Below are 12,679 nucleotides of genomic sequence, written 5' to 3'. Positions count from 1 at the left end.
TGTGTGTGTGTGTGTGCGCATGTGTGTGTGCATGTGTGTGTGTGTGTGTGTGTGTGTGTGTGTGTGCATGTGTGTGTGTGTGTGTGTGTGTGTGTGTGTCCATATGACAAATGAGGATGTACCTGAGATCAGTTTTTTACACTAATTGTAGTCTCCCCCATTCATTTCTAATGACTGGTCATTTTTGACCGGGGACACCAAGAGTGTACAAAAGTTGAATAAAATACACAGAATTGTATGCAAATAAATACTATTTATTTTGTGTGCTGAAATCCTCTTTGTGGACAAAGTCATGGACTCTTAGGTCAGTCTGATCAAATTAAGTACATTTTTCAGAGATAAAACTTTTAAATCGGACAGATTTGACCGGAACACAACATAAGGGTTAAAAGGGTTGAACAGCGACAGCTGCAGACGGAGGAGACAGAGCAGTCTGTGAGAGGAGCAGGGAGCAGGAAGGTGGGGGCTAGAGGAGGACGGAGGGCTTCTGTCCTCCGTGGGAGGGATCTCCTTCCATTCACTCAATGCATTCAGGATTTTTTCATGCTGATCTATGATTGGCTAAGACACGTAAAATGACGCGCTAAGGGAGGACGTCCTCCCTTACCAATCAGCAACCAGAATACAAGATTGACAGCAGGTTGGTCCAATAACAGTTCCCAAATTTCATTCTCACATTTATACAACCGTAAACAAAAAATACTTCTATGTATTTTACAGCTTTAACTGCCAGCCATGCTTGGACAGAAATTTCAGCGATAATGGAATCGGTTTCAAAGGAAATATAAGCACATTTCCGAAAGAAAAAAAACTGTTCGGAGAAATCAGAGAGAAGCTGTCAGAAAGATAATTCATAGGCTTCGTTTCGTTCTCCTCAATAGAGGATACAATGTTAGCGCAGTGGATAGAGCAGTTACCTGCCACACAGGTGACTGCGGAACGAATTCCGTTAGAGGCACACATTGGTATTTTTTTTTTGTCTTGTATATTAGCCATTTAATAAAATGTTTTTTAAAGAAGTCTTGTAAGTCATTGTTTTATTGCTTAATTTTCATTGAATATAAGAAAGTAGGGATAAGTAGTTGACTTGTATAAAATAACATGACACCGTGGACTGGTTTTCCTCCTGTCCGCCCCAATTTTTTCAGTCACCAGCCGCCACTGCTCTCTACCTACCCCTCCAGCATCTGTTTTGGTCAAGTGCGGTTAAGTTAGTAATAATAAATATGCAAGTTAAGGGCAGGCTGACAAAAAGGTCACATGACATGACTTTTGGACTGTTATTAATGTCCAATAGTCCAACTCGGTTAGGGTAGGGAAAAGATCATACTATGTCACTTGCGTATCTTGCGTTGCAGGGACATGAGTATGGTCTCCAAAGGTCAAATCGAGTGTATGACCCATACAACAACCCTGACCTCCCCCTGACTTCTTCCCTCTCACTCTTTTTACTGGTGCACTATAGTGGGGTGCTTCAAGAAGTGACGCTATGAGTATCAGCGTACTTTTTTCAGTTGCTTCCACTGAGTAAAGAGTGCCTGCCAAAGCAGGCGACTGCCCAGAGAAAAGGTGCAGTGCTCCAAGCACTTTGAGTTGAAAATGAAATTTTCAGAAAGCTCTCTTTTTCCTGCTCTAGCCATTAAAATTCTCACCATATTTTTGTCTCCTAAGGATAATGTCAGGTACCCACATCCTCCTTTGATGTCCTGATGTAAAATATAAAAAAACAAATAGTAAACAACAAATGGCCAATGTCAACAACACAGCGTCAGTTGTCAAGATATTGTTGAGTAAATCTCAGCGCTCCTGAGCACAGAGCCAGCAAAGAAACTGTGGACATGGACCCTTAAAGTGAACATGATGACAGACAACAGTGTCTTCTACTGTATAGTCACATGTGGAAAAAACGCAAAACAGTTGGAACGCTGTAGAAATTTCATTAAAACATAATGCATGTGTTTACTTTTATTGTTGCTGGTGTCAAATCAGAATGAACATGTATTCACAAAAATGTATGAAGTTGAAGAGGTCAAACATTAAAATGTTTATAAATATTAATATGAGCTGTAAGATTTATAAGCATTCTAACACTTACTCATTGCCCCTTGCATCATGTTGAGCAGGCCTCACCCCGAGATTCCACCAGATATGTGTCCACTGTGTTATGGCTCCTGTCCGCTGTTGCTCCGCCACCTGGCAACCCCCACCGGTTGTGTTTTGACTCCGACATGGCGCAGTACTGTCGGACAACTGGGCTTTGTGAGACCAAGGAGTTCCCATGATAATCACATAATCACTTGCGACCACAGTTATAGGTATGTGTTATTATCACAACACCACAAAGTGTTTCCGACTGAAGGATTAGTGGAAGAGCTTGTATTTGTGTCTTTTTTAGATTTTTGTGCTGGCGTCAACACAGAGTGTTTTAATTGAAAAGCAACTGGATGTTATGTTGTTGTTTCAGTGCGCAACTTCCTGTCTGCTCTGTGCTAAATTCAGCTGAATTGCTGCATCGTGCTCTGGCATCCGCCAGAAATAGAAGTCCTGCGTATCTGCTCCGGAGGGCTCTGGACTGGGACGGAGCAGATACGCAATGCAGCAGACCTGGTGGAAGTAAACACACAGACTAGAGTGAAACCTTTCAGCTACACGTATCTGGTGGAATCACGGGGTCAGTCTGTCAAACTGCTGATGTTCATCCATGATGGTGGGAGAGGGTTTGGCTGGTTAAAACAGAAATATTACATGGGATAGTACAACAAAGGTAGTAAACCATTCTACAAGTCGTAGTAATTTGTTTTAACACAAAGGGTCAATATGATCTTTCCTCACCTCTGTAACAGAACCCAGAAGTTCAGTTTCACATAGGCTCTGTATATGCACATGATATTGATGTGTCAGGGTTGCTGGAAAGATTGTGGTTTAAAGTCTCGTCTGGGTTTCAGGATCAGTGAGCAAGGTAGTACTCTTTCCATCTTTGACATTGTAACTGCCAGTAGTCAAAGCGGTGATCAGGGAGAAATCATAAATCACATAAAACACTAAATGAGAGTTGCAGATTCCAGACTTGTTTTAAATCTGGCCTTTATTATGCAAGTTGTCCAAGATTATTTTCTTGGTTTCTGGGACAATGAAACCCCAACGGCAGACAGTTGCAGAGAATATGAAAAGAAAATCTAAAAACAGGGTGGCACATTGCCCTAATGTCTATAGGGACCATCCTGCAGCAGATCCATCTCAACTCTGACCTTGCTACAGCTGCAGTGTTTCATATTCAAGAGTGCCTCAGCAAGTTACTATGTCCTAACATGATCACTCACTGTAGGCTCCTGTGGACCAAAGTGTCAGGGAAGAGCAGGAATGAACAGAAGCAAAGGGGACAAGGAAGAAATGGGGACAGGATAATGGCATAAAGTAAGCAGCTTTCATGACTCAGTCTGAACTGCTGAATGTTTTCATATCAATGAAGATGGGCCGAAGCTTCAGTGCGTGTTTTAAGATAAACATCACACTGACTAAAAATAGTGCAGAGATTCAAACCTTTGTTTTAAACTATACTGTTCAGAAACATGTGGGAGACAATGAAACGTGTATGATGTGTAACCATTGGATTAGACAGGATTAAAAGAAAAAAGGAAAACAAAAAGGCAATGAAAACCTCTTCTATTTTTAATGAAACACCCCTGTCATGGGGAAGAACAGGCAGCTAAAGCCGCGGTTCAGGTGTGACGACCAGGAGAGAAGCGACTGTTCATTTGAGAACGATGGTGGCTCCTCAAGAAGTTAGTGGAGCTGCTGCTATAGCATCAGAGAGTATTTCTTCATTGGAAGAAGAGCAAAGAATGGCACTGAAGCCTGATTTAACAATGGGCTCCAGTGGCAGTAGTGCTCTCCTACTGTTGACAGATGGTTTGTATTTTTTCAAAGTGTCTGCGCTACTCTAAATCAAACCAATCCGAATGATGTCTCCCATTCCCTCTAAGAGCCAGGTGCTCAAGGACCTGAAGCGTATCAAACAGTGGCACTAATTTTTACTGAGGGAACGGGATGTGATCCTCGGCAGCTGGACCCTCTGCTTAGCTGTAGCACGATTACCTGTCCCATCAACAACTCTGCATATGAAAAAATAGACTGATATCTAACTGACGAGGAGGAGGAGGGGGAGGAGCACTGCTCCACGTCCCTCAGTGTGTGCACGGATCTCAGTCTGTGGATCAACTTGGTCGGGTCTTAAAAAGTATTGTCCTGATTGGGTTACATGTGTTATGTGAGGGGACAAATACGTCCTCAATGAGGAAAATAATAAGTATGTTACATGCAGTGATCCTCCAGCAGCAGGAACCATATGGTTGCGAAACAATTGATCAGTGCTATGAGCAGCAGAGAGAAAATGGAAAAAATCACATCATGCTGATGACCTTGCTCACTTAACACCTCCTCCTCTCTGACTTCACTTCATCTGTATCAGCAGCCAAATCTGCCTTCTACCAGTTAAAGATCAACGCCTCTGCCTTCAACCACAGGAAAATATACTCCAAGACATCTGATCTGATCAATTCCCCCCTCACTTCAGGCCTTGTTCTAGCTCCTCTCAAGACAGCTACAGTCAAGCCACTCCTAAAGAAACCAACCCTTGACTCAGCTGACATCTGAAACTACAGACCTGTATCTCTTCTTTCATACCTCTTTTCATTTCAACCAACTGTCCAACTATCTTTAACAAAACAACCTCCTTGACTTGGCACCGCTGACTCTGCTCTAACCTGGTTCACATCATACCTGACAAATCACACCTTTCAGGTCATATGGAATGGCTCCTTGTCCAAACCCTGCTTTCTGGAAACGGGTGTCCCTCAGGGCTCAGCACTAGGACCACTTGACTATACACTAGATCACTAGGCTCTGCAATCACATCACATCACATGGATTCTCTTACCACTGTTATGCAGATGACATCCAGCTGTTCCTCTCTTTTCCGACATCCTCCTCCAACACCCATGTTGCAACATGCATCTCGGAATGTTTGGCAGACATCTCCGCTTGGACAACTGCGCACCACCTCAAACTCAACCTTCATGAAACTGAACTCCTTTTCATCCTTGGGAAAGACTGCCCTCACATGGACCTGTCAGTCACTGTCGAGGACATCACAGCCTTCATCGACTGTGAGGAACCTGGGCGTAATCCTCTATGATGGTCTATCGGGCACCCCCAACATTAATGCTGTGGCCCGATTCTCCCATGTGACCCCCCTTCTCTGTGACCGCCACTTGCTTCTTGTTGTAGCCCGCATCTGAGTCAAGACGATGGTATTGGCCTTCAAGGCCATCAACGGATCTGCACCAATCTACCTCCAAACATTGGTCAGACCACAGGCCCCAGCGCAAGCACTTTACTCCACTACGTCAGCTGATGACGGGTACCACCAAATGGTTAACATCAATAATTAGTCATTGAATTAATTTGAAAGCATGCATGCATGTATATGGATATCAAATTAAGCAGGTGTGCTCCAGCAGTGAAAAGAACCTCTCTGCAGCACTGTTAGCTCTGGAGTTCCTTGGTTGTACAAGACATTTAGCAGAAGCATAGTTTTTGTTATTTTCTTCACCACAGAGTTTGTTGAAGGTGTTTGTGGCAGTGGGATGTGGTTAAGGTGCCGGCTGCTGGAGGAGAGGGAGGAGTGGCTCATCCGGTGATCAGACAGCTGGACAGAATAAGGTTATCAGGCAGCTATATAAGCATGGTTGTAACCTGGTTCTTGTCTCTTGCAGTAGGCTGGGTCCAGCGAGAGGACCAGAGCAGCGACAGGCAGCAGAAGCAGCTGGTGCCTTAACCACACCCCACTGCCACAGTGTGGAATGCTGCAGAGTGTGTTTGTTAGCTTGTTAGTGGTTTTCAGCTGGTCTTGTGTCTTACTGTTGACCCCTGTTCCTCTCCATTAACATTACGTCATGATGTCGCGCGATGGCATAAGACATCATCAGAAAACATGTTGCTTGCTTAATGTTCATCTTGTAAATTTGATTATCCAGTCTTTAGATAAAATACATTTTCGACATTTGTAAATAGATTCTGAGTTATAGGAGGAAAGATGCATTATTATGTAAATAGATTTTTTAACCCACCCTTACACTGACAGATATTTAATGTTAATTAAAGCTCTGTGCTCTTCTACACATCAATAGGTCACACACAGTCCAGATTCATACAGTAAAATGGTTTGGAGTGAAGAAGCTCTCCTGATAAATCCTGAGATGCTGTCACAAATATTTTTTTCAGAAGATAAAAGTAGCTCTTGTTGGCTTACATTATGATCAAAGACTTGACGTCGAGGGAAGGTTTGTTAATTAATACAATTAATTAATTAAAATGTCCCTTCATCCATCCTCAACCTATTGCTATGTTAATTATAAATGTCCTCATAATTTTAGCCTCATTCTTGTTGTGAGAAAAGGTCACATAGTCTATTTTATTGTAGCTTTCACTGACGAATTATAGGAATCTTTTACGTCTATGACCCGACACCAACTCTCTTTCTCTTTGTTTCCTGGTACTTTGCTGTGTCTCTGTTTTCGTCTGTGTGAGTCACAGTGAGAGTCTGCGCCTTGACCTCAAAGCCTCCACTAATTTTGTCCCTCTCAAAAAACAAGTAAATGATGTGACAGTGGATGCACAGGGCGATGGAGCTTTGGTGGTTTAAATAGCAGAGCTGAAAATATGAAATCACTCAAGGACAAACAAGGAAAAGTTCCAGTGATTCAACACTGGGCAAAGGCAAAATGCACTTGATTTTTAAAATCAGCTGAAAATATTTCCATAAGGGGAAACATTTCTTCCAGATCTGTGAAATTGAAATGTTCTCTGCATTTCTGGCAACCAAAATTTTAAGAATTTCCAGCATACAGAGAGCAATTATTTATATCCATGTGCACGATGCCATAAAAGACTATATTTTTTGGTTCTGGCCTTAAAGGTACTCTGTGGAACTTGTGTGTTGTGATGGCAGCTGGTCAATAGTTCAATAGATTCCATTTCTAAGCCAACGTTAGCTACTCTCTGTTAGGGTAGCATAGAAAAGCTCTCCAGAACTTGAAAACATAAAGTCAGAGGGCAGCTGTAGCTCAGGAGGTAGAGCGAGTCGTCTAGTGTTCGGAAGGTTGCTGGTTCGAATCCCGGCTCTTCCTAGCTGCATGTCAAAGTGTCCTCGATCAAGATACTGAACCCCAAATTGCTCCTCCAAGTTGCACCTTGCATGGCAGCCTCTGCTATCAGTGTAAGAATGTGAAAGAATTTGTAAGTGACAAAAGCGTCTGCTAAAAGTTTGGCAGGAAGGAAGGAAAATCTGACCCAAGTCCTTCACAAAGAAATCCAGAGTCCAGCTGCATTAAACTACTTCAACACATTGTCAACGGGCTTGTGTAGATTTACAGGTACAGAAAGTCTTATTTTTCACATCACAATTTGGGGTTCAGTATCTGCTTCAATATGCCCAATAAAAAAGTACATTTCTACAAATTGTAACATATAGCCCCTTGCTGTGTGTCGTCATGAGTCGTGCTGTATGTAGCTCTTTCACAGCCTCACCTTCCTCTACTGATGCAGGTGCTGAAGGGATGCAAGAAGCTAGCCATGTCAGTATGTTCTATGGGTCGGATTCCTGGAGGCTACATCACCAACCACATATACAGCTGGGTGGACCCTCAGGGCCGGAGTGTGTCCCCACCGCCAGACAGCCATGAAGTAAACCAGAGGCAAGGGCACAGCATGGAGGAGAGGACGGTAAGAACCATGTGTGTATGTGTGTGCTGGTGGTCTGATACAAATGAATAAAACATTTGTTGAAGAGACACATAAGAATAGTAGTAGTAGTAGGGAGAACTATGCAATGTTAAAGATACTGTTGAGGTGTTTGTAATTATCCTCCAGCTCATGTCACTTCAGAGCAGTCAGTGCAGGGCTGGAATATGGCTCTCAGAGGACAGGGACCTTTAGTGTTCTGACATTTTGGAAGACAGACTCATCCCACAACAGTCACCCACCAATATCCTCTGACTGTGGCTGCTCCCGAGGAACACATTGACTTTGATTAATCTGAAAAATAAAAGCCTGGTACTATGGTTACTATGGTCAATTTCTTGCGAAAAGTGCAGACTCTGATCTGGCCCCGACTCCAAAAGAGTGGTGATGCTGTGCAAATAAAAAAACAAAGCAGTCATTTTCAAATGAGCTGTGTCTACTGACAACAGTTTTACAAAGTGTTCCTGAGTAGTGATCTCCTTTACACAATCAAGTGTTCGACAAACTATGAAGTATGTTTGAAGTTAGAAGTGTTGAACCTCGCCCCATCCCTCCGAAAAGGAACGACTGAGCCTTTTTCGAGGGTTCCCCTTTTCATACCCAATCATGATCCTATCCCCTGTTACCAATTAACCTGCTCACCTGTGGAATGTTCCATACAGGTGTTTTAGTAGTATTCCACAACTTTCCTGGTCTGTTGTTGCTGCTGTCACAACTTGTTCGAAACGTGTTCAACTTCACAATGAGCAGATATTTACAAAAATCAATGAATTTAACAAGGTCAAACATTAAACATATTGTCCTTGTATTGTTTTCATTTAAGTAGATGTCAAAAAGGATGAAATAATTCAGTCAAAGACCTTGTAAGCTGACCACGCCATTAAGCATTCCATTCAAAAAAGGCTAGGTATTCTTTACATTGTTATTACTCTAAATAAAACTGCATCTTATCCTCTTGCACCTTATCTATTTATCTATCTACACATCTATACATCTTTATATCTATACAGCTATACAGCTTTAAATACATTTTTGCTTTTGTAAGAACCAGAACATAATTACTGTACTTGTCTGGCAAAATGGTCCCAGTATTAGATTGAATCTTATGTTTTAGAACTATATGATATTGATAAACGATCTAAAATGGCTACATTAGCATTATGGAAATGACATTTCTGTGGCAGCACAGAAAAGGATGTCCCCACTTCCACTGTGGGATGCATCCAAACATCCTGCAGGAGCTCCATAGTTAAAACTGCTGCATAAGCAGCTCCATGTGGCCAATGCTTGTGACTTTTAAAGCAGCTTTAAAGATTTGACTGGGGCTCAGTTGGTAGGTGGTCCTTCCAAAAGCTGCTCAGGAGCCGATCTCTGCCTGCTACCTCAGAAATCTGCTTCTATTGAAATGAGCTCGGATGACCTGGAGGAGAACTCATCCAAAGATGAGTTTCTGGACATTGGCCTGGGAAGCTCAGCTGTACAGAGGAACAATTGCCTCTCTACAGCAGGAGAACATAGATCTTTGTCAGTTAATGTGGCAGATTGCGTCAGTCTAACTGCTTTTACTTTACTGAGCTAAATCCTCCATCACTGCTCACTTTGTGATGGTTACATTCAACTTTCAACATTAGCCTCTTTCACACTGCCGTTTGCATGCGGGGATCCTGCGCCAATTCTCCGCACCCTCCTCTGTGTGAAAGTTTCAGATGTGGAGAGGGGGGAAATTTGGCTCCGGCGCTGATCCACCTCTGGAGGTAGTATCAGGGCCGCATTATTGGTGAACCGTCCCAGTGTGAACGGATAATCCGGAGGCGCGGAGCGAGGGCGTGTCGGTCTGACAGTCTGATAACTGCACAGGTCCTTCACTCAACTAAATACAGAGAAATGTCCCACAAAGCAACGTTACAGGACCAAACAACAGTAACGTAGTAACTGTAACTGTCTTTAGCGACTTATATGAGGAAAACAAATACCACAGACAACTGTACATGGAGAAGCGCCTGTCCTCCCGCCCGTCCTCCAGACTCGTCGTCACATTTCTGCCCGAAAAACAGCGTCTGTCACCAGCAAAAACTTTAATTCACAGAGTGTTTGTGATGAAAATAAATCACCGCGACCGTCAGTCCTTTGGACTGAGACTTCAGGGAACTTTCCCCCAGAAAACAGCCTCCATCCCCGCGAGTGACAGAGTCAGACAGCGTCCTGTTTACTGACGGTGATTATGTATAATTATGTAATTTAGCATGAAAAACTTCACTCCGTCACTTTCCAGGATGTTTGGTGGGTCAGGATCTCAATCACTACACATTATAACAACATCCATATGATTATAAACTATCCGCGGGTTTGGATTAACAGGGGAACACCTGGGGGACACCTGGGAAACACCGACGTCATCAACATGACGTGTACCGTCACGCCTCTTTAGGAGCCGCAGCGACGGCTTTCTGTGGGAATTACACACGTGAAGGCGGAGATGCTTCGCTCTACTGAATCACCATCGGCAGAGAATTGGGGAATCACCGCTCCGGAGATGATGCAGAGACGCTGTGTAAAAAGGGCTAGTGACTTTAGAAATTAGATGATTTGTTTGATTACAGCCTGATTTGTGATCCACTCATAACCACTCATAACTTCTGGTCCATCACTGAACAGCATAAAGATAAAGTTAGCGACTAACTGGTCAGTATAGTGGAGTCAGATATTTCTCTGAGGAGACCAAACAAGGGTTGAAAGGAGAGTGAATCTTTGAATGGTGGACGAATGCATAGTCCACAACTGGTGCTGATGGATGTCGTTTCAACTGTGCAACAGCAGTGATGTATTTAACAGCGCCTCGTGTCTGACGGTGCTTTTTTCTTTCCGCCTATGAGCTCCCTATATAGTCCACTATGTTGGACTCCCTATGCAGTGACTAGGGAGTAGGGAATGAGTGAGTGATTTCGGACACAGCCTAAGTTCAGATCCCTTCCTACCCTTTGTGTTTTCCCGCCCCTCCCAGATGTGTTACACCTGTGCCTTGTTATCCACTCCTTCCTTGTGTATAAGGTCTGCGTTCTCTCTGTCTTCCTTGCCAGTTCATCTTTGTCTCCTCATAGCAAGCATTCCAGCATTTCTTCTCCTGATAGCCTTTCCAGTGTTTGACCATGTTTTGATCCTGACTTTTGGCCTTTGCCTCATCCTTTTGTCTATGTTTGCTCCGCTGATCGCTCTCCTGTGTACCAAACCTGATTCCAGTAAAGATTTTTGCCTCTTTAAACCCGATGTGTCTTGAGATGTGCATTTTGGTCCTAGTCTAGTGTGTCACACCTTGTCATAAACAGAGGAAGCAGTCATGCTAACTAAGTCAGCCATTTTCACCTTCATTTTAGTAAAACCAAGCACAGCCAGCATACCTTTAGGCTTGTTCAAGATGAACTGTACCTCGGCTGGATAGCGGATGAGACCAGGCAGCAGCATCAGCAGCAGGGGGTGGGGCCACAAAGCTGTGGTCCTCAGTCTGTACAAGAAGTCAGAGAAACACTTACATCCCTTTTAAATCTGAGTACAATTAATTCAATTGTAATCAAACACATTGATTAATCTGTACAGTCTTCAGGTATTCATTCTGACACCATGGACTGTTAAAGCTCTACACATGCCATCTGTGATCTCTGTTCATGACTCAGGCTCCATTTTACATCATTTCTCATGTAAACCAGCTTCATATCAGTTTTTGTGTTATTAAGTATTTTACAGGCCGGTTTAAATTAGGCAAATGTTTATATAGACAACAATTATTTATTGTGCGCTGTTTATAGTATGAATGTGGGCTATTTAGTCTCCACATTGGCCACAGAGCATGTCTTGTGTTAACAGAATAAACCTTCAAAAATCTAAATCTCTCTGTTTCAGCTAAAATAAAAGTTTCTCTAAAACATCATATAGTTGGGCTGTTAGATCAATCAGCTGTTAGATCAGGCATTTGCAGTTGGCGGTGAGCAAATGCTCTAGATTGTCCCCACAAATCTGCCTCCAGAAACTGCTGCTCCTCGATCACGTGAAATTGCGGTCAGTGTTGCCAACTTGGCGACTTTGTTGTGATATTTAGCGAGTATTCAGACCACTCTAGTGTCTCTTTTTCCAAAAAATGACTATTGAGAAATCTAGGGACTTTTTCTGGTGTTATTAGAGACTTTTGGAGACTCTGACGTGAAAGCATGTATCGTTCTTACACTTCTCAGCAAGCAGCGGGTGCTTCCGTGGGCTCCTCCCCCGTCCCAAAGCTATCACAGGCGGCCCAGTCCTCGCTCAGTAGTCCTTCCCAGCTGCAGCCAGAGCAGGAGATGTTCAGCCCTCCACGCCCAGACTGCAAATGAATTGAGCATGCTCAAAGCCGCCGCTGGCTGAGTCGGCCCTGGCTAAAGGCAGGAACACACCAGCCCAACCGTTGGACGTCTGAAGCGTTTGGAGAGACTCGGAAGAGGTCAGGAACATATATGTTTGGTGTGTTCGGCTCTGTCGGAAGCTTTCGGAGCCGCGCGGACGTTGTCGGATCCGACTGAGCATGCGAAAGTCTGAGGAGGAGGGCCGTCGGACGTCTGAGCCATTGGATTCTCTGATTGGTTGTGTGCCAGCTGAATGGCCGTTCTGATTGGCGGTGTGCTGGCGAATCAGCGCGGTGTGTGGGAGGGACGGAATACTGTGTGCGCATTGTTTTTCTATGCACTCCGTTTCGTCATTCCCCGTTTTCATGTTTTGCAGTAGTGGCACCAGACTAGTTGTTATGTCCGTTCAGGACAAATTAATTTGTGTAAGTTTGGTAATGCCTCGCTACATGTTTAGTATGCAGCTGTTTTTTATCGGAAATAGTTAAGTTTCGTTTTGATCGAAAGTAAAG

The 12,679-nt window shown here is 43.5% G+C and overlaps 1 protein-coding gene across 1 annotated transcript in view; it reads left to right on the top strand.

The window, feature by feature from the left end:
• The window catches only part of whrnb (whirlin b), a 181,355-nt gene that overhangs the window by 54,052 nt on the left and 114,624 nt on the right, over positions 1-12,679 (top strand). The window contains exon 2 of the mRNA XM_030417250.1: positions 7,606-7,782. Coding sequence (XP_030273110.1) covers positions 7,606-7,782 — 177 coding nt within the window. The remainder of the gene's footprint in view (positions 1-7,605; positions 7,783-12,679) is intronic.

This window comes from Sparus aurata, chromosome 5 (assembly GCF_900880675.1).
Source record: "Sparus aurata chromosome 5, fSpaAur1.1, whole genome shotgun sequence".
Classification (NCBI taxonomy): Eukaryota; Metazoa; Chordata; class Actinopteri; order Spariformes; family Sparidae; genus Sparus; species Sparus aurata.
This window is presented reverse-complemented; position numbering and strand designations above follow the sequence as displayed.